General features: G+C 45.5%; 1 protein-coding gene across 3 annotated transcripts in view; it reads right to left on the bottom strand.

Annotated features, from left to right (window-relative positions):
• The window catches only part of plpp2a (phospholipid phosphatase 2a), a 112234-nt gene that overhangs the window by 28892 nt on the left and 59969 nt on the right, over positions 1 to 23373 (bottom strand). For all 3 annotated transcript variants that reach the window (XM_055658918.1, XM_055658916.1, XM_055658917.1), the window contains exons 3-4: positions 6364 to 6515; positions 3323 to 3597 (exon numbers count right to left, since the gene is read on the bottom strand). In XM_055658918.1, coding sequence (XP_055514893.1) covers positions 3323 to 3597; positions 6364 to 6515 — 427 coding nt within the window. The remainder of the gene's footprint in view (positions 1 to 3322; positions 3598 to 6363; positions 6516 to 23373) is intronic.

Genomic DNA, 23373 nt, shown 5'->3' with positions numbered 1-23373 from the left:
CAATATTCATACCACTGGGCTGTAAGCTGCCCAAGCAAAATATGAGATGCTGTTCCTCAAATTGTGTTTAGCCTCACTCTGACAATGGAGGAGACCAAGGACTGTGTGGGAATGGGAAGGAGATTTAAAGTGTTTGGCAACTGGGAGATTACATAGGTTCAGGGGGACTGAACAAAGGTGTTCAGCAAAACGATTGCCCAGTCTACGTTTGGTCTCACCGATGAATAAGATTCCACATCTGGAACAATGGATGCAGTCGATGAGGTTGGAGGAGGTGTAAGTGAACCTCTGCCTAAAGGACTGTCGGGGTCCCTGGACAGAGTCGAGGGAGAAGGTATAGTGACAGGTGTTGCATCTTCTGCGATTGCAGGGGAAGGTACCTGGGGAGGGGGCGGTTTGGGTGGGAAGGGATGAGTCAACCAGAGAGTTGCAGATCGAATGGTCTCTGCGGAAGGGGGAAAGGGGTGGAGATGGGCTAGTGGTGAGATCCCGTTGGAGGTGGCAGAAATTTTGAAGGATTATGTGTTGAATGTGACGGCTGATGGGGTGGAAGATAAGGACTAGGGGGACTCTGTCTCTGTTGCGACTAGGGGAGGGGAAGCAAGGACGGAGCAGCGGGGTACAGAGACACGAATGAGGACCTCATCTATGATGGGAGAGGGGAACCATCGTACCCTAAAGAATGAGGACATCTCGGATGTCCTGGTATGGAACACCTCATCTTGGGTGCAGATGCAGCTTAGATGGAGGAATTGGCAGTAGAGGATAGTGTTTGCAGGAAGCAGGGTGGGAAGAAGTGTAGTCTAGATAGTTGTGGGAGTCAGTGGGTTTGTAATAGACGGCAGTTGATAGTCTATTTCCTGTGATGGAGATTGTGAATCAAGAAAGGGGAGGGAGGTGTCGGAGATGATCCAAGTAAATTTGAGTTCAGGATGGAAATTGGTGGTGAAGTTGATGAAGTCCATGAGTTCTGTATGGGTGCAGGAGGTAGCACAGATGCAGTCGTCAATGCAACGGAGAAAGAGTTCGGGATAGGGTCAGTGGACGCCTGGAACAGGGATTACAAAGAGGCAGGCATAGCTGGGGCCCATGTGGGTGCCCATAGCAATGCCTTGGACTTGGAGGAAGTGGGAGAAGTCGAAGGAGAGGTTATTAAGGGTGAGGACCAGCTCCGCTAGGCAGAGTAGAGTGTTAGTAGAGGGAAATTGGATGGTTCTGCGGTCAAGGAAGATACAGAGAGCTTGAAGGCCTTCCTGGTGGGGGATGGATGTGTAGAGTGAATGAATGTCCATAGTAAAGATGAGGGAGTGGAAGCATGGAAAGCAAAAGTCACTAAAGAGACGATGGGAATGCTAGGCATCTTGGACACAGTTCGGGAGAGATTGGACCAGGGGGCATGGGATGGAGGGTTATGATGTTACCAGGACTTGATGGTCTGAATGATTAGAAGTTGGGCAGGCTTGGACTTTATTCCTTGCAGCGAAAGAGACTGCCAGGTGAGCTTATAGAGGTGAATAAAATCAAGAAAGGTGACAGCACACAGCCATTTTCCCTGGGAAGGGGAATCAAAAATTGGAAGATATTAATTTAATCTGTGAGGGGAAAGATTTAAAATCCAAGGGGAATAATCTTCACATATATGGAACAAACGGCCAGAGAAAGTAATTGGGGCAAGTACAATAACATTCGTAAAGCATTTAGACAGATACATGGATAGGAAAAGGTTCAAAGGGATATGGGCCAAATGAGGGCATCAATGGAACTAGCATAGATAGGCTTCTTGGACGGCATGGACGTTGGGCCGAAGGGCCTGTTTCTATGCTGAATTACTCTAAGGCTCCATTTGAAATGATTCTGAATGCCTCAACACATTTTTCCAGAGGCACATACTGCTCGAAAATTCAGCATCAGATGGCAAAACTCACTCAGAAGAGACGATATGAAACATGAAAAGTCATTAAGGTTCAGTAGGAAGCTGTCTGGTATTTTGGCTCAGATTGGAGCAACCTTTCCTCTGCTTGGCTCAAAATGGGTATGGATTGAAAATGTTCCATTCCTTTGCATTAGTCAACTGTATCGCAGCCCCCTCTTACAAAAATATTGCAAACATTAAAATTATAGCAGGAACCCAAATTCCAGAAATATTAGACACAAGGAGGTGAAGATGCTGGAATCTTGAGCAAACTCACTAAGTGCTGGAGTTACTCAATGTGTGAGGCAGCATGGCTGGAGAACATTTTCAGGCCATGTTTTAGGTCAGAACCCTTCTTCAGATTGATGGGGACAAAGCTGGTAAGTGGGGTCAGGACAAAGCAAGGCAAAAAACAGATGCATACAAGTGAGTAGGGGTTAATTAGCAGAGTAATCTTTGGACCAGGTCAGAGATGTAAAGGAGATAAAAGGCTGTGAGATTGAGAGAGAAAAGGCATGAAATATAATAGACAATAAACAATAGGTGCAGGAGTAGGCCATTCGGCCCTTCGAGCCAGCACTGCCATTCAATGTGATCATGGCTGATCATCCCCAATCAGTACCCCGTTCCTGCCTCCTCCCCATATCCTCTGACTATCTTTAAGAGCCCTATCTAGCTCTCTCTTGAAAGTATCCAGAGAACTGGCCTCCACCACCCTCTGAGTCAGAAAATTCCACAGACTCACAACTCTCTGTGAGAAAAAGTGTTTCCTCATCTCCGTTCAAAATGGCCTAGCCCTTATTCTTAAATTACAAGGTGAGAGGAAGTGATATAGATGGATAAGTGATAGTGGGAGAAATACACACACATCCAGGAGGGGTACAGGGAAGGGAGGAGGGAGGGGGAAAAAAAAGTAAAGGGGATGACTTGTTGGTTAGTCACCCAAAATTGGAGAAATCAATGCTCATACCACTGTGTAGGAAGGAACTGCAGATGCTGGTTTAAACCAAAGATAGACACAAAAAGCTGGAGTAACTTAGCAGAACAGGCAGCATCTCCAGAGAGAAGGAATGGGTGACCTTTCGTGGGTCGAGACCCTTCTTCAGACTGCTCATACCATTGTGTTGGAAACTACCCAAGCGGAATATGAGGTGCTGTTCCTCCAGTTTGCCTGTGGCCTTTCTCTGGTAGGGGAGGAGACCCAAGACAGAAAGGTAGGTTGCCATGGGAATAGGAAGGGGAGTTAAAATGATTAACAGCTCGGAGATCCAGCAGGCCTTGGCAATCCGGGCGCAAGTGTTTGGTGAAACGATCACCTGGTCTGTGCTCGGACTACGGCAGATATTTTATTTAGTCGGGGCATTAACTCAGCGGGGTCAATGGCGGCTCGCGTCTTGGTCAGCTACGTACCTTGCCTCAGTAATATCGACGTCGTTCCCCGTACAAACATCCAGTTGGACATACTGCGAACAGTCCACCATCGACATGTTGGGCTTGCACAGCGCCAGAAAACTTGGCCGGAGGCGTCCCACGGTATACTTAGCGATGTCAGTCAATGATTGACTCACAAACGCACCAAACATGAAGGTGCCCACCACTTTGTACAAGGCAGCTACGTAGTTGTTGAACTCTGATTTCGAGTACAGATGCTTCAGCCGAACCATTATTGCCTCTCCAACAGTAATCTAAACAAAGAAAATAGATAGATGAGTTACAACCTTTTCTCAGCGACTATAATGTACTGTGAGCTTTTGAATGCACCGGGTACTTCAGTTTTACACGGTTATGTTCTGGAGACTTAGTATTACTGATTATCAATTTATTGTATTATTGACAACTTTACATTTATTTTAGTTTAGTTTAGTTTGGAGATACAGCGCGGAAACAGGCCCTTTGGCCCACTGAGTCCGTGCCAACCAGCGATCTCCCACACACTAGCACTATCCTACATATTGGAGAAAATGTACAATTCTTACCAAAGCCAATTAACCTACAGAACCTGCAAGTCTTTGGAGTGTGGGAAGAAACCGGAGCACCCGAAGGTATCCCACACGGACATACAGAGAACGTACAAACTCTGTACTGACATCACCCGTAGTCAGGGTAGAACCCGGGTCTTTGATACTATAAGGCAGCAGCTCTACCGCTGGGCTGCCCCACATCAGGTGCTGTGGTCTCCTCAAACATCCCAAGAAGTTTAGTTTAGTTTAGAGATACAGTGTGGAAACAAGTCCTTTGGCCCGCTGTCTTTGCCGACCAATGACGACCCATACACATGAGGGACAATGTACAGAAGCCAACTACCCATACACATGAGGGACAATGTACAGAAGCCAATTAACCTACAAACCTGCACATCTTTGGGATGCGAGAGAAAAACAGGACACATGGAGAAAAACCCACGTGGTCACAGGGAGAACGTACAAACTCCACACACAGAGCACCTGTAGTCAGGATTGAACCCGGGTCTCTGGGGCTGCAAGGCAGCATCTCACCACTGCCCCACAGTCCTGTCCAAAAAGAGGTGATGGAGTCAGACAGCAGTGAGGATGAAGCTGTACTGAAGTTTGGATGTCCGAGTTTTCAAGCTCCTATATCTTCTCCCAGAGGGTAGAAGAGAGAGAAAGGGGAATGGCCAGAGTGACTGGTATCCTTGACAATATTCTAACCTTCCTGATGCAATGTACTGTGAAGATGGACCCGGGTTAGGTCCTGACTACGAGTGCTTGTCTGTAAGGCGTTTGTACCGTCTCCCTGTGACTTGCGTGAGTTTTCTTCGGGATCTCTGGTTTCCTCCCACACTCCAAACACGTACAGGCTTGTATGTTAATTAGCTTGGTATAGTTGTAAATTGTCCCTAGTGTGTGCAGGATAGTGTTAGTGTGCGGGGATCGCAGGTCGACACAGACTCGGTGTTTTCCTCGCTGTATCTCTAGACTAAACTGATGATTTCTTCCCTCCCTGGGGCTGTGACTCCCAGGTCCCATTTACATTCTGGAGCCCAGCAAAGTTCTACCATTGGACTCCAGAAGGTGCTGGTGCCTCATTTTGTTCATTTTGATTCAGCTTGCAACACTTTCTTCCAACCAAAGGGAGACACAGGTTCTCTTAAAACAAGCACGATGGACAGCAGATTGTTGGCAAAGTGGGAAAATAAAAGCAGAGAAGCAATGAGAGATGGAGGAAGTCGTAGATAATGTTAAAATGAACTTTGGATTTCTACAACCACATCAAGTCACAAGCATAAATGGAAAAGTAGGGGAAGAACTCTACGTCAGTCAAAGAGCATCTATGGAAAGACCTCACCCTGGCCATACTTTAATTTCACTTCTACCATCAAGAGGGTGGTGCAGGAGGCTGCAAACCATGGCCACCAGGTTCAAGAACAGCTTCTTCCCAACAACTCTCAGGATCTTGGACACAACACGACACTAACTTCACCAACTATGATCTTCCATGGATTGTGTCTTTGGTTGCACTATGGATTTCAGTTTTTGCACAATTATGGTTACCTTGTCTTGTGGTTATCACTTATTGTATTATTGACTATTATATATTATCCATGTGTTATTGCATTTACAGGTCTGTTAATCTGCAGCAAGTAAGAATTTCATCATTCTGTTGTTGATAAATATGACAATTAAACACTCTTGACAAGAGAGCCCAGATTACAAATTAACTATCACAAAAGGGGCATTATTACCAAAATGTACACTGTTAATATAAACTTTAAAATATATACTGCTAATATAAACAATAAATAGCAGTTTGCAGCGGAGCTGAGACCAATCTGTTTGTTTTGCAATGCTGCCTGCCACTGACTGGATCCATTCGTTTTCACCTTTTCCACAGCCAACAATGGACCATTGTGGGCTCCACCTATCCTTGATCATAGTTGCTGGCTTTGATTTGTTCTTTTTATGCCTTTCATTTGTTTGTACCTTTTCATACCTCTAGTTTCCCTCTCCCCTAACTCTCAGTCTGAGGCAGTGTGTCGACTCGAAACGTCACCGTTTCCTTTTCTCAACAGATGCTGCCTGAACAACTGAGTCACTCCAGCATTTTGTGTCTGTCTTTAGTTCAGCTCAGATTACAGTGGTACACTGAAAAGCTTTTGTTACGTGCTATCCAATGAGCAGAAAGACAACACATGATTACAATCGAGCCATTTACAGTGTATAGATTAGATACATGATAAGGAAATAACGCTTAGTTCAAGGTAAAGCCAATCAAAGATAGTCCGAGGGTCACCAATTAGGTAGACAGTAGTTCTGCACTGCTCTCTGGTTGAGGTAGGATGATTCAGTTGATTTAACACTTTACAAATTGATGCCATGAACTAAAAGAACTCGTGGAATAACCTCCATTTCAAATATTGCCTGGCAACAAACATTTTATTTTAAAATTTGTCGACTGGTGATTGTCAGTTTGAGATAAATTATTTCACTCACAATGATGATGCAGGATGGAATAATAACTGCTGCCATTGTCCAGTGGGATATGGTGTCCCCTTTGTATGGATATTTGATACTCTCATCGTCACAGTAGAACCCTCGTATTCTTGGCTTTGCATGCAAGGACAATGTGACAAATGGTAACGATGCTGTGGAAAGGATACACAAAAGTAAAAGAATGTCAACGAGGTTCTACAACACTATCCATTCTTACATTAGACGGATCAGACAGGAACATTCACGCATTGTCATCTCGTCGAACTCTGTGATGAAATACACACCTAGAATTAACTGCCTATGCTAATTATCTGTCTGGAAGGATAACCAATTGCACAAATTGCAATTTGACACAGCAGTAGAGTTGCTGCTGCTATACGTGTGAGAGACCCGGGTTCGATCCCAACTACGGGCGCTTGTCTGTACGGAGTTTGTACGTTCTCTCTCCGTGACCTGCGTGGATTTTCTCCGGCATCTCCAGTTTACCCCCACACTCCAAAGACGTAGGTTTGTAGGTTAATCGGCTTGGTATAATTGTAAATTGTCCCCAGTGTGGGTTGGGTAGTGTTGGTGTACAAAAATCATTGGTTGGTGTGGACTCAGTGAGTCGAAGAGCCTGTTTCCGTGCTGTATCTCTTGACTAAATGGGAAGCGAAACACAAAGTGTTGGAGAAATTCAGCAGGTCAAGCAGCACCAGTGAAGCCAGGATCGAACCCAGGTCTCTGGCGCTGTAATGCCCCTGTCCCACTTAGGAAACTTGAACGGAAACCTCTGGAGACTTTGCACCCCACCCAAGGTTTCCGTGCGGTTCCCGGAGGTTTTTGTCAGTCTCCCTACCTGCAACCTCCGGCAACCACCTGCAACCTCCGGGAACCGCACGGAAAGCTTGGGTGGGGCCCAAAGTCTCCAGAGGTTTCTGTTCAGGTTTCCTAAGTGGGACAGGGGCATAAGGCAGCAACTCTACCACTGCCCCACTGTGCTGCCCAAAATGTGGTGATGGAATCGGATAGTAGTGAGGAAGAAGCTGTTTGGATGTCCAAATTTTCAAGTTCAAGAGGGACAAAGGGGAATGGCCAGGGTGACTGGAATCCAGCCTTCCTGATGCAGATGACATTTTGAATCGGGACAGGTCTTCAAACTGAATGAGAGTGCTGATACGAAATATCATCCGTCAATTAGTCTGAGCAAAGTTCCCGATCGTAATTTTCATCTATCCATTTCCCTCTGCCGATATAGGTATGAGGAACTGCAGTTGCTAGTTTACAAAAAAACCCCCACAAAAATACTGGAGTAGCTCAGCGGATCAGGCCCCGCTGAGTTGCTTCAGCATGTTGTGTGTCTTTTTCTCCCCACCCCCTCCACAGATGCGGCCTGACCCGCTGAGTTTCTGCAGCAACTGCAGTTTCTGCAGTGTCTCCACAAATGTTCAACCAGGGAGTGAGAACTGGGAACCCGGAGCCGAGCAACATCAAAAGAGAGCATGATTATTTCTCAGGGGAATCTCAGGTTAGTTTGGGTAAGAGCTTGTGCTCCAATGCCAAATATAACTCACATTTATGTCAAAACTCACTCCAATCAAAGTCAAACTGATGCGTATTAATTTGACAGGGTGCGAATTTGGGTTGAACGATGGAGTGGCATTGCCGCATGGAGGTTAAATCACAGAATCCATAAAACCCTAGACTATTGGTCCCTCGACACGGGTTCACATCGCACCTTGCCAGCTGACGCACTTAATGACAAGCAATTAAATAAATCTGCAATTTAAAAACAAATTTAACTACAAACTATTCAGTGTGCAGGAAGGAACTGCAGATGCTGGTTTATACTGAAGATTCTGAAGAAGGGTTCCGACCCGAAACGTCACCTATCCCTTTTCACCAGAGATGCTGCCTGACCCGCTGAGTTACTCCAGCACTTCAAAGGTCTTTTATTGTCACGTGTACCAATTGAGGCACAGTGATATGCAAATTACCACACAGCCATACTAAAAAAAAGCAACAAGACACACAACTACATAAAAGTTAACGTAAACATCCACCACAGTGGATTCCCCACATTTCTCACTGTGATGGAAGGCAATAAAGTCCAATATTCTTTCTCTTTATTCTCCCGCGGTCGGGGCAGTCGAACCATCAGTCGGGGCGATCAAAGCTCCCGAAGTCGGGAAGATCGAAGCTCGTGAAGTCGGGAAGATCGAAGCTCGCGAAGTCGGTTTCTAACGAGCGAGCACCGCGGTGTTAAAGTCTGCAGGCTCCCTTAGTTGGAGCGCAGAGATCGAACACTGGCAAAGGGATCGTGAGTCCACAATGGTAAATCCTCAGGCTCCCGCGATTGGAGCTCCCAAAGCCGGCAAAGGCCGCCAACTCCTTGATGTTAGGCCGCAGTACGAACGGAGATACGATACAGAAAAAAACACTGCATCTCCTTTGAGTTAAGAGATCTAAAAACATTCCCCCAACCTCCCCACCCCCCACATAAAACAAGCTAAAGAACACTAAAACATACATTTAACATACTATTAAAACAAGAAGGAAGGAACAGACAGACTGTTGACGAGGCACCCTGCCCCTCTCTGCCCCTCTCTCTCTCTCGCTCTCTCTGCCCCTCTCTCTCTCTGCCCTCTCTCTCTACCCCTCTCCCTCTTTAGCCGCGCCTGCGAGTTGGGGGCTATGGATGAGTGGATAGGGCGGGGGATGGGGTAAAAGGAGCTAATTAACAATATATATAATATCAAGGGGGGTGGTTAGTGTGTGTGTGATGCCGCAGCCCCCACCCCCCCCCACCACCGCAACTGCGCGTTGAGGTCACATGACCCAACGGGACCCACTTGTTTTCACTTAAATTTAACTTATCTTTGGGGAAAACTGTTTAAATGTGGACAATAAATGGCGGCTTTCCAACAACCATCCATGAACAAATAGAACAACATTCACTTTCAGAACGAATGTAAAAGCACCCAATCGGTTAAAAAAAAAGCTAGCTAAAGATTTACATATGGATAGCATCTTACACAACACCGAATATCCCAAAGCTCTTTATGTGTAATAAAGGTTTTAGTATTGCTATATTATTTTCACATGTACCGAGATGCAGGGAAAAGTTATTGCTTGTGTGTTTAGTTTAGTTTAGAGATACAGTGCGGAAACAGGCCCTTCAGCACACCAGGTCCGTGCCGACCAGCGACCCCTGCATACTAACACTATCCTACACACACACATGAGGGACAATTTTTACATTTACCAAGCCAATTTACCTACATACCTGTACGTCTTTAGAGCGTGGGAGGAAACCGAAGTGCTCGGAGAAAACCCACGCAATCATGGGGTGAACGTACAAACTCCATACGGACACATCGAACCCGGGTCTCCGGCGCTGCAAGGCAGCAACTCTACCGTTTCGCCACCGTACCATATGTTATCCATTTAAACCAGATCATGCTATGCACGAGTGCAATCAAACCAGATACAAGTAGTGGTAGTAGTAGGAAGTGCAAAGAGAAATATACCAGAGTGCAGGATATAGTTATAATGGTGAAGTGCAGGGCACGTTGCTTTTGCACTTTTTGCAGGAGACCTGGAACTCATTGCCAGGGGGTGGTGGTGGAGGCTGATATGATAGCGACATTTAAAAGGCTTTTAGATAGGCACATGGAAGTGCAGGGAATAGCAGGATATGGATGATGTACAAGCAGATGAGATCAGTTTGACCTGGCACCATGTTCGGCACAAACGGTGTGGGCCAAATGGCCCGTTCCTGTGTAGTACCGTTCTCTGTTGTTCTAACTCATTCCCAAGAGTCATCTCCAACAGTGTGCTCGCTGATTCTTTAGTGTTGTACTGATTAGGTAATTACGTGCTTGAGTCAACTATCTGCCGACACAGAGGCAAGGATACAATCACCAAGGCACATTAATCCCCAATGAAAGATCTTTCCGATTTTGATATTCACTATAATATCGGTCTGATTTGGCCCAGAAGCAGAGAGATCGTAAATAAATCATTTCAGTCTAAGATTGGAATCAGAAAGGAGAGGCCAACCAAAGTATTACAGGAAGAAAAAGGGCATCAAGACAGCAGCTGTAACATAGCAGGCTGGGAATAAAAAGGCATGTCATTATTCAATGTTATTTTCATGCATTTCATACAATGCAGACTCTAGTTTTGGAATCCAGAGAATATTGTAGAGCACAATCCTCGATTAGTACGGGTGTCAGGGGTTATGGGGAGAAGGCAGGAGAATGGGTTAGGAGGTAGAGATGGATCAGCCATGATTGAATGGCAGACTCGATGGGCCGAATGGCCTAATTCTGTTCCTATCACACAAAAAAAAACAATTAGTTACAATGTAATGCAAACTTAAGCTTGAAATTGGTTGGGTGACTTAATGGTTAATATGTGCAACATAAAAGGCATCAATGATCTGGATTCAGGGCGAAGGGTTATTTGAGACAATGTAGGGCATTAAGCCATTGAACGGGAGTGGAGATTAGGTTGCTCAGTATCACCAAAAACTGCAACTCCAAAAATATTCAGAAGGAACAAAACGCAGTCAGGATACAGGAAACGCTGGCTGCATGAAGAAATCATTTATCTTGGATGCACTCATGATTTATATTGACAACATTTCAAAGCATTTGTATTTGCTGGTGCTCTTCAAAGACTCTTAAAAACATAATGGAAAGAATATTTGTACAGTGCTCCTTAACAAAGACATGTATGACAAGATAAATTCAGGCCCCCCGTAAGAAAAACAAACTCAGCAGATTTGACTTGCGTCCATTGTCCAGCTTCATTCCTAAAACAATAAACGAACACGCTCCCTGGTTCTGCCTTCACCAGTTTTCTGCTTTGTTTTCAATCCTTCTGGGATTTCAGCCTTCCTCAAGGCTGCAATCACCTCCAGTTCTGTGACCCTCCACACACACACACACACACACACACACACTCCTTTGCTTCTGCTCCCCTGTGCGTTCCCTTCTTTGTTCGACCCTTCAGCTGACTAGGTGACACACTCAAAAAAAATGTCAAACTCAAATCTATCTGTCTGCCTCTCTTGGTCCTGAGAGAGGCAGTATCTCCTTTTGTGGTTCACTTTTGGGGACATTTCACTGCAATAAATACGTTATCCAAAAAAAAAAACTGTTGAGGCTGCTTGGCAAAGTGCAAACGCTGGTGGAAGAATTGATGCTTTCTGTAGCTGTTTTAAGAAGCAAGCTGGCTCCACATCTGGAAGACTATTTAAGACAGCCAAAGCAACTTGGAAGACCTTGTAAACCAAGAGATTAAGCAGCTTGCTTTTTGAACCCAAGGACTACACATGGTCAAATTCAGCAGCATAGATTAATAGCTTCAGTTAGCAGTTATTGGCAGAATGGTTGGTGAATACACAGCTAGTCTGTAGGCAGGAGCATAGAGAGAACTGGGATGCAGATGACTAGGGTGAGAAAGAATTTAAACGTCTAATTAAATAAAGGTTTAATTTAGTTGCAATCTCAAAACCGTGGCATAACAGATCCAAAGTGTTCACTGCTGTTACAACTTCTGCAAAAAATAAAACGATAGTTGCTAAAAATCAGAAATAAAATTAGATAACACTCATTTGATTTAAGGAGCATTTGTGGTGGGGGGGGGGGTTGGGGAAGAAAATGCTAATGATACACTTTGTGATAAAAGGTCATGAAACTGAAATGTTTCCCCTCTCCACAGATGCTGCCTGACAGAGGCCATATAATTCCTAAATGCACAGTCACTCACTGGTAATAAATCAATATGGAAAAAAATTGATCATGTTTTTTCTGAAAATGAGTTCCACAGATTAACTACCATCTGACTAAATTAGTTTCTCCCCACCTCCTTTCTAAAAGAGCGTCCTTTAATTCTGAGGCTATGACCTCTGGTCTTAGACTCTCCCACCAGTGGAAATATCCTTTCCACATCCACTCTCTCTATGCCCTTCATTATTCTGTAAATTTCAATGAGGTACCCCCTCAACCTTCTAACCTCCAATGAGTAGAGGCCCAGTGCTGTCAAATGCTCATCATAAACACTAACACACTCATTTCTGGAATCATTCTTCAGAGCCAGAGCCAGAGCCAGCACATCTCCAGAGCCAGCACATCCTTCCTCAGATATGGGGCCCAAACTTGCTCATGAGACTCGGTCTAGGGATCAAAGCTGATGCCTTCAAGGAGCCAGGAGGTCTTTCAACGTATTTCCCGTCATTTTAGGTCTAATGTAATTAGCTCTTGCGTCCTTTGCTTGGCAAGGCAATATCACTGCCCTGTATCCACTGGTGGATCATGCTTGAAGCCAGGCCGTCAGTGCAGTTGGGACACAGATATTAGCCAAGGAGGTTTAATCAACGTCCTCCAAGTTGCTATCACTGCCGCTGATTCCATGCAGTCATTACCACAACTTCTTCCAAATGATTCTATGCTTTGCCTGTCCAATTCCACACAGCATCGTAAACAACTCTCTGAAACCACAAAACCAATCTGCAAAACACATTCCCAAACCTTGAACAAACCTGCACAACTATGAGCTCAGTCAGTGGAATCAATCCAGTGCTCAAATGGTATTTGCATGTTACTGCATCTTCCTTAGCTAGACGTGGCTTCTCAGGCGCTGGGAACGTGAAGGGAGAGACCATTTTCTTGGATATGCAAAAGCGCTCCACGTCACTTGATGGCTTTGACAGCTGGAAAACCAAGGGGTGACAAAGCCAATTCACAGGGTTGGGGATGACTATGTGTGGTCTGATATGCCCTGGGCAGCAGTTGGCCAGGAGTCAGCCTCCAAAAAACTGCAGAGGGGTGACACTGGTTCCCACTGCAGATGATGAGCGAGGCTTCAGAGCTGGCCAGAAATTGGAAAATTTGTCTTGTTAATCTAGTCCAGGTCATCAATATACTGTGTCTGTGCATGTGTATATATATATATGATTATTAAGGGTTAAGGGTTTGGACCAGGGGCCACAGTTTAAGAATAAGGGGTAAGCCATTTAGAACGGGGACGAGGAAACACTTTTTCACACAGCGAGTTGTGAGTCTGTGGAATTCTCTGCCTCAGGCCAGCGGTGGAGGCGGGTTCTCTGGAGAGAGCTAGATAGGGCGCTTAAAGATAGCGGAGTCAGGGGATATGGGGAGAAGGCAGGAACGGGGTACTGATTGGGGATGATGATCAGCCATGATCACATTGAATGGCTCGAAGGGCCGAATGGCCTACTCCTGCACCTATTGTCTGTTGTCTAAAGTAACCCACAGATATGTCGAAAACACAGGCCGTACGGTGGCGTAGCGGTAGAGCTACTGCCTTACAGCGCCAGAGACGCGGGTTCGATCCTGACTATGGGTGCTTGTCTGTAGGAAGTTCATACGTTCTCCCCGTGACCTGCATATGTTGTCTCCGAGATTTTCGGTTTCTGTCCACTCTCCAAAGACGCACAGGTTTGTAGGTTGATTGGCTGGGTGTAAATGTAAAATTGTCACTAGTGTGTGAGGGGTAGCATTAATGTGCATTGATCGCTGGTCGGTGCAGACTAGGTGAGCCGAAGGACTTGTTTCTACACTGTATCTCTAAACTAAACAACTCTTCAAATGTCCGATGGCCTGGATATGCTCATCACCTCTACACCACACCAAGATGCTGAAGCTCAACAGATCAGGACATCGAAGCCCATGTTTTACCACTTAGCAGCTCATTACCATCACAATCATCAGCCCTTACACTTCCCAACCAAACACAAGAGCTCAATACCCTTGGCCCCTGCTACCCCAATAGCATTACAACCAATCTCTGCCACAGCAACCTTTCCCTCCCATTCAGTCCCTGACCCTGGTTCCAAAGCCCACACCTCTGACCCAGCACATTGCTCCTTCTGGGCCATTGCTACCATCAATCTCAATCCTGACTGCTGACCCAACTATTGTGTAATACTGCTCACATCCCAAAGAAATGCCCATTTAATACAACTGAAGGTTGCAACACTTAGTCAAGGACTGAAATGATGGTTGGCACCTTATTGTATCTGCCATCCACACAGCCTGCAAGTGTATGGGAATTCCTCGGCTCAGGTGCTTAACATGAAGGCTAAAGATGCAGGTTTAATGCGCGTCCTTACTAATTTAGTCCAGTTTAGTTTAAAGATACAGCATGGAAACAGGCCCGACCAGCGATCACCCATACACTTGTTCTATCCTACACACTAGGGGCAATTTACAGAAGCCAATTAACCTACAAAACTATGTGTCTTTGGGATGTGGGCAAAAACCAGAGCACCCAGAGAAAACCCACATGGTCACAGGGAAAACATGCAAACTCTTCGCAGACAGCACCCGTGGTCAGGATCGAACCCGAGTGTCTGATGCTGTAAGGCAGCAACTCTACCACTGCGCCACCCTGACTGCTGAATATCTTGAGGGGCTTGGGGATCTCGGCTGACCCGCCACTGCAGTACTGAAGGAGGGCTGGATTGTCAGAGGTATCATCTCCTGAATGAGACATTAAGCTGTGGCCCGAGTGGCGTAGAACCAAGTAGCCATGAAAGATCAAGGCATCATTGAAGAGCAACCAACAATGTGCCGCAGAATCCCAGCTACATTTCTATCTCATCGCAACTCTGAATAGTTTGGTAATTGTCGCTTTGCCCCTATTGGGGGCCTGCTGTGCACATATTGGTCACCATCTTTTATTCATTACCACATCAATACACTTCAAAACATCTCATTGGCATTAAAGTGTATTGGCTTGTCCCATAGAGGCTCAAATTACTATTGCAAATGAAGTATGAACCATGGAGGTACACAAAATTGCTGGAGAAACTCAGCGGGTGCCGCAGCATCTATGGAGCGAAGGAAATAGGCGACGTTTCGGGCCGAAACCCTGAAGGGTTTCGGCCCGAAACGTCGCCTATTTCCTTCGCTCCATAGATGCTGCTGCACCCGCTGAGTTTCTCCAGCAATTTTGTGTACCTTCGATTTTCCAGCATCTGCAGTTCCTTCTTGAACACTATGAACCTTGGAGATTTGATTCAAGAACGGTTTTTCTAGATAGCAAAATAATAAACTGGTCTTATCAAAATTTCAAGCCAACAGCCTTCAAGCAGTTCAGAAAACTAAAATAGGGAAGAAAAACTCCCCAAAAGTTTTTGCCTGTGGAGGCCAGGTCAATGGATATTTTTAAGGTGGAGATTGATAGATTCTTGATTAGTACGGGTGGCAGGGGTTATGCGGAGAAGTCAGGAGAATGGGGTTGAGAGGGAGAGATAGATTAGCCATGATTGAATGGCGGAGTAGACTTGATGGGCCGAATGTCCTAATTCCGTTCCTATCACTTTTGAACATGAGAAGTAGTACTAGGTTGCTTCAGCTTCTGGATTAGAAGGTAATAGTTAAAAGAGGATGGACAAACTTGGATTGTCTTCTCTGGAGCGTTGGAAGTTGAGTGGAGACCTGATAGAAGGATATAAAACTACGCAAGGTACAGCGAGGGTAGACGGTCAGAACCTTCTCCCCCCCCGGGTGAAAATGAAAGCCTAGAGGGGTGTAATAAGAGTTTTGTGCAAACAGTCTGTGGTTGATAGCACTGTGGCCGGTAGTGCTATGTTTAAAAGCTCATTGTGATGTGGCTGGTAACTCTATGTTTAAAGCCTCATAATGTTGTGGTCGGCAGCGCTATGTTTTAAGCCTCATAGCACTGTAGCCGACTGTGCTTTGTTTAAATCTTTGCGCACCAAGTCTGCGGCCGGTAGCGCAGTGTGTATTATGTCGCTCGCTAAGTCTGCGGCCGGCAGCACTTTGTTTCCAAAAGGGGGGGGGGGCCTTGCTCGGATGCAGACCCCTGCCATTGGTTGCAGTTTGAATTTGGAAGCGGTGCTGTTGGCCAGGACTTAACGGTAGAGCTAATAGGACTTGATGTTTCAATCCCTATAGTAAGTCGGCACTCTTTTGATATTAGCAGTGGGATTGGAGTGGTGAAAGGTAGGGTAAGTACGTCATTGGGGTCATCAGGTGGGCACCCTCCTTCTTTGACGTTTCATTGATAAGCCCACAACATCTCCAGAGGGTTCAATGATGATACCTGGTGTCCCAATTACACCCCCTCAATTCCATACCCTCCTGTCTTCATCTTGCAGCCCAATTGTGGTGTCTCCTTTTGATCCAAATCCACTTGCTGCTTTTTTCTGCAGAATTTGATAATGACTTGATTGCTTGTTGGAGGGTGCGACCCCTCACCCCCATTTTTTTTTTAAATAGCCTGGTCATAGATGTAGCAACAAATCCCCTGCATCCCACTTCGACAGGAAAAATCTTGGTCTTCCAGCCATTCTGGGAAGCTTCAGTTGCCAGTTCAGAGTATTTGGTCAACGGCAGTTATTTAAACGGCTGAACAGTGTAAAGGCAGCGGTGGTAAGCCATGAGTTGGTGCTTTTACGACAGGGGTTCACTGAGGGTCTGGGTCGCGATCAGTGTCGCGGATGGAGGCAGAGAGACAGGGAGATGTGCTGCTGCAAAACAGGCCCCTCGCAAACCGAGATAAGGTTTGTTTTAATCCTCTGTCTTGCCAATAAATCTGATTTGTAACTAAACGGACGGATGAGGCCTTTTCTGTTCTACGTCAGATCCTTGAACCTGTTCCCTCGCAACACAGGGGTGGCGATACAATAGCGGAATTTATGAGCTTTTGGGCAGCCACACGGATACGCGGGGAGCGGAGGGATAAGGATCACATGCAGCAGAGGGCATCAGTTTCATTTCACCACAGACATTGTGGGTCGAAGGGCCCGTTCTTGTGCAGCACTGTTCAATGGCTCAAGATTATATTATTGGGACTTGGATTGAGAAGGGTAAGAACGACATTCCTGAACTTTGAACAAACCCGTTCAACCATGAGCTCAGAAAATGGAATCCATCCAGCATCCCGACAGCATTTGCAGCTCACTGCATCTGTTTCAGCTATAAATGGTATTACAGTCCCTGAGAAAGCGAAGGCAAAGAATATTTTTGGACATGCACAAACATTCCATGTTGTAGTGATTGGTTCTTTAATCTTAAGATTGAATTTGGGCCTTAAGGGCCTGTCCCACTTGGGCGTTATCTGCGCGTCATTTACGCAACATCATTTACGCTGCACGACACACACGTGACGCGCGCACGGCGCGTGGTGAGACGTGGTGGCGTGGGCAGTGACTAGTTAGTCTGAAGACGAGTCCCAACCTGAAACACACCTATCCACATGCTCCAGAGATGCTACCTGATCCACTGAGTAACTCCAGCACATTGTGTCTTTCTTTTGGTGAACCAGCATCTTCAGTTCCTTACTTCTACCACATTACTGGGACCTGCTTCTACTTCTTATGCTCTGATAGTAAATAAATAAGCTGACAATAATTTCCAGTCTTGTCAGGATTAAAACTTGGAAGCTGGAAAGCGAAGCTGGAAAAATCACAGAGATGAGGTCATTAATCTTGGCCGTTAGCAAAGGCATCACATTTCTCTGTCATTAACCAATCAACAATAGGGACATATTTCCGGGATGATATTTACTTTGGGAAAAGACAGATCCTACAATAGGTTCCTGTTTTCAATCTATTTCATGTGTATACCTGCAAGGTTGCCACTGTCTGCAATAACATGTGGCAGGAATTAATCATTAAATTCATAATTTTTCCTCCTTTGCACAATATTCCACTTAAGATTTTGCATCAGTCTCCACTGAAAACAATCTAACGCTGCAGCAAAAGTATCAGTATTGGTTTCTTATTGTCATGTGTACGAAGTTATTGTAAAAATCTTTAGTTTAGTTTAGTTTATTGTCATGTGTACTGAGGTACAGTGAAAAGATTTTGTTGCGTGCTAACCAGTCAGCGGAAAGTCAATACATCTACAGTGTATGTCTGAAGAAGAGTTTCGACCCAAAAAGTCACACATTCTTTCTATCCAGAGATGCTGCTTGTCCCCCTGTTACACCAGTATTTTGTGTCTGTCTTTGGTGTGAGCCAGCATCTGCAGTTCTTTCCTCCAACGTGTATAGATACATGATAGAGGAAATAATGTTTAGTGCAAGATAAAGTCCAGTAAAGATTAAAGATCGGCCAAGTTTTTAAGAAAGAATTGCAGATGCTGGAAAAATCAAAGGTGGACAAAAAAAATGCTGGAGAAATTCAGCGGATGAGGCAGCATCTATGGACTTGGGTTGTGGATGGGAGAGAAGGAATAGGCGACGTTTTGGCCCGAAACGTCGCCTATTCCTTCTCTCCTTAGATGCTGCCTCACCCACTGAGTTTCTCCAGCACTTTTCTATCGACCAAAGATCTTCCAAGGGTCTCCAATGAGGTAGATAGTAGCTCAGGACTGCTCTCTAATTGTTGCTAGGACAGCTGGGAAGAAACTGTCTCTGAATCTGGAGGTATGCGCTTTCAGACTTTTGTACCTTTTGCTCAACGATAATTTCCCTTGGGGAGGTACTTGTGAGCCAGCTTTTTGATCTCTTTTAAGAAACTTAGCAACCGGGAGATCAGATACGTTCAGGCGGACTGAACGAAGGTGTTCAGCAAAACGATCACCCAGTTTACGTTTGGTCTCGCCGATGCACAAGAGTCCAGATCTTGAACAATGGAAACAGTAGGTGAGGTTGGAGGATGTTGGCCACTGTCCCAAGACTGGTGAAGTGCAGATGAAATCGATGGTGGGGAGTCTGGTCTGTGTGTGATGGACTGGGCTATATCCACAACACTCTGTAATTTCTTGTGGTATCCTTGTTTGCTGGCCCCAGTACACAGTTGGTGAATTCACATAAATGACAAAGGAGGTTTCAACATTCAAAAGGGATTCTCATACAGTCTGTGGTTGGGGGCGGGGGGTGGGATTGGCTTGGGCAAACTTCAATCAGAACAAAATAAATAATCACACTGTGCCTGTGGGCTCTGTCGTCTTTTGTTTGAAGCAGTAACAAGTTGCGAAATACACTCTCAGATCCAGATTAGTCAGAGACACACTTCCAAATGAACCAGTGGATGCATCAAGATTCCTCTGCATTTGGAAAGGCAAGGACTGATGAGAGAGAGTCAGCATAGTATTGCATCTGGGGAAATTGTGTTTCTCAGATTCGATTCAAAGAGCTCATCAAAAGGACAGAGGTGAGGGAGACTGGACAGAGGATGGGGACTGTTTTCCCTGGAGTAAAGGCGGCTGTCTGTGACCTCTTAGAGGTTTATAAAATCATGAGAGGCGGATCATAAGGTGGATGATCACTCTTGCTCACGGTAGGGGAGTCTAAGAAGACATGGATTTAAGATGACAGGAGAAAGATTTAAAGAGGACTCAAGGGGCAAGTGTTCCCATGAGAAGGGTGGTGGATATATGGAACCAGCTGCCAGAGGTATTTGGACAGGTACACCCATTAGGAACGATTTCGAGGAGTATGGGCCAAATGAAGGCAAACGCAACTTGGTCAACACGGGCAAGATGGTCCAAAGGGATTGTTTGTGTGCTGTATAACTCCGATTCTACAAGCTAAATGGCTTTACCCTTCTGTAATTATCTCACTGCCTGCCTTACCAAAGTAATTAGCACACGTAATGGCCAAAGGATAAGAGATTCACTGAATTTGGCCAGTGGCAACTCTTGGGTTAGACCTCTGGAAAGAAAGATCTTCATACCTGATGTCCCTACATGGAATGTGCATTTGCCTCTCAGGCTCATGCATGGTAGATAAGGCCCCACATCTCAATCTACCCTCAGCAATAAACTCGGGAGGTTCGAGTACGTGTGGGTATAGTTTTGTCAGGGATGTAACCTTCCATTTTTAATTTTATGTACAGGCCACCAACAAGAAGAAGATGGGCAAAACACTGGAAGAACTCAGCGGACCAGGCATCTGTGGAGGGAATGGACAGACAAAGTTTTGCATTGGGTCCCTTCTTCAGAAGATGGTTATTTTGAGCTCATTAATCCATGCGCCTCACTAACTTAGTTTAGTTTAGAGATGTAGCGTGGAATCAGGCGCTTTGGCCCACCGGGTCCGCGCTGACCAAGGATCGCCTGTATCCCAGTTCATTCCTACACACGAGGGACCAATTAGCCAACATGCCTGCACATCTTTGCAATGTGGGAGCGTCCGGGGAAAACCCACGACCTCACCGGGAAAACGTGCAAACTCCATACAGAGAGCAGCTGTAGTCAGGATCGATTCCGTTGATGTTGCAATGTTATATCTTTAAATTAATTTAAAGATATAACATTGTAACAAGCCCTTTAGCTCAGAGTCAGTGCTGATTATCGATTGACATTCACACTAGATCTAGATCGACATAAAATGCTGGTGTAACACAACGGGTCAGGCAGCACCTCTGGAGAAAAATAATGGGTGCGTTTCGGGTCGGGACCCTCATCTGAAGAAGTGTTCCGACATGTAACGTCACCTAGTTTGAAGAAGGGTTCCGACTAAAAAAGTCACCTATTCGTTTTCTCCAGTGACACAGCCTGACGTGCTGAGTTACACCAGCATTTTGTGCCCATCTTTGGTATAAACCAGCATCTGCAGTTCCTTCCAACACACTAGTTCTACTCACGCATTCACTCCCTGCACACGAGAGGCAATTGACTGAGACCAATTAACTTACAAACCGCATGTCTCAAGTCAAGTCAAGTTTATTTGTCACATACACATACGAGATGTGCAGTGAAATGAAAGTGGCAATGCTCGCGGACTTTTGAGCAAAGTCTTTGGGATGTGGGAAGAAATTAGGCAACCTGAAGGAAACCCCATGACATTACTAGGAGAACGTGCAAACTCCACATAGACAGCATCCAATTTTAGGATTTAACCCAAGTTCCTGGCACTGTGAGGCCACAGCACAACCCGCTGCACCTTTGTTGGAACTGTGGGCCAGAACCCAACATCCCCAGCAACTTCTCCTAACAATGAGTTGTTCTGCGTGTATAATTGTAGATTCCCACTTTCATTTTGTGTGTTAAGTGCATGGTTTCATGCATCACTTGGAAACAAATCATCATGTAATGTGCTCATTGCAAATTTGCACTAATACCCGAGATCTATGGTTTATACCATTCAATTACTTCTGGTAAAACTGCCAATTGTAGTTAACTGCGAATTTCAGAAAATTAACTGAGACTGTAACCTAGCTCAAGCTGAACTTAATTTTAGGCAAGTTACAAACAGAGATGTCTCCTGCTGCCGAGTGCTAAGCAGATTGACACAATTGTGTGCACCAGAAACTTGCAGATGCTGGAATCTTGAGTAAAACAAGCTGGAGGAACTCAGCGGGCTGGGCAGCAGCAGTGAATGCAAGTGCTGAGGAAAGGCACATGGTTTTAGTAGCGGGTTTGGGTCGGAACATGATGGAAGAGCAGGAGAGCAGAGGAGCAGAGGGAGAGGACCTCACACAAACAGATCCCAGGAATGATCGGGTTAAGATATGATGAGCGTTTGTAGGCACTGGGCCTGTATTCCTCAGTCCAGGCTGATGGGGGGGGGGAGGGGGAGGGGGGACCCCATCAAAACTGATCGAATAGTGAAAGGCTTGGATAGGGTGAATGTGGAGAGGATGTTTCCACTAGTGGGAGAGTCTAGGACCAGAGGCCGCAGCCTAAGAATAAAAGGATGCTCATTTTGAAAGATGGGGTGGAATTTCTTTAGTCAGAGGGTGGTGAATCTGTAGAAATAATTTCTACCGACATCTGTGGAGGCCAATTCAATGGAGATTTTTACGGCGGTGATACATAGATTGTTGATTAGTAAAGGTGCCAGGGGTTATAAGGTGAAGGCAGGAGAATGGGGTTGAGAGGGAAAGATAGATCAGTCCTGATCGAATGGCGGAGTAGACTTGATGGGCCAACTTGGCCCAATTCGGCTCCTGTCACTTATGAATTTATAACTATACAGTGTATTTTGAACAATCTTTTTGAGGGGTGGCATGAACAAGAGGCAGCCAACTTCCACCTGAACTACAAACAAATACTGAAGTTGTGTCTGGTCAGAGTAGGTTACAGTTGCCAGTCCATTTGTGAAGCTTTCCCAGTAGTGCCTCTTGCATGCGGGCTCAGTAGACTACCTCTGTACACTTGCTAATCGGGGATCAGGGGTATGCCAATACTCTACTGGACTGCGTGTGAGGAAAAGTATTTCACTGCGTTAGCGTTCCACACATGAGGCAATAAAAGCACCATTGACCGTGGATAGGTGACGCTTCGGGTCGGGACCCCTTTTTTAAAGCTGGATATAAATTATGTGCATAAAATCAGTCACCAGCAGCAATGTGGTTTCCCCAGTCTGAACGGGATGCATTCGCTGTAGGATCAAAGTGCACAGCCTTGAATTTAATAGCTGAACAAGATGTTCTATGCTATGTGTTTTTCATCTTTTATTGCCCCAATGTCTTTGTGTTTCTGCTTGTAAGTAAACTGCTGCACCATCCAACAGCAATCCCCTCTGTATTTACATTTATTTGAATACCAAGAATATAATTCCTCTTTTTGAGCATGTTCAACCTTCTATATATTGATAGGCCTGCCTGTATATTTCTCAGCGCTTTGCATTGGAAATATCTGCCCACTACGTGATTTCGTTTCCGTGGGACAATTTTAACTATCCGTTGGGGAAACTGGTAGGGTTGGGTATAATGCGATTTCTGTTTTGGCAATACTTTAAGGATCTAGTTTTTGTTCAGTTTAAGATTCGAGATACCGCTCTGAAACAGGCCCTTCGGCCCAACAGGTCCAGACCGACTATCCATCGCACAGTCACACTAGTTGTATGTTACCTCACTTTCTGATCCACTCTCTACATATTAGGGGCAATTTTTTTTTACATACACAGAGGCCAATTAACCTACAAACCCACACGTCTTTAGGATGGGGGGGGGGGGGGGGGGGGGGGGGGGGGGGGGGGGGGGGGAAATCAGAGCACCCAGAGAAAACCCACATGGTCACAGGGAGAATGTGCAAACTCCACACAGACAGCACCCGAGGTCAGGACCAAACCTGGGTC

The sequence above is a fragment of the Leucoraja erinacea genome, chromosome 29 (assembly GCF_028641065.1).
Source record: "Leucoraja erinacea ecotype New England chromosome 29, Leri_hhj_1, whole genome shotgun sequence".
Taxonomy (NCBI): domain Eukaryota; kingdom Metazoa; phylum Chordata; class Chondrichthyes; order Rajiformes; family Rajidae; genus Leucoraja; species Leucoraja erinaceus.
Note: the sequence above shows the minus strand (reverse complement) of the source record. Positions and strands in the feature narration are given on the sequence as shown.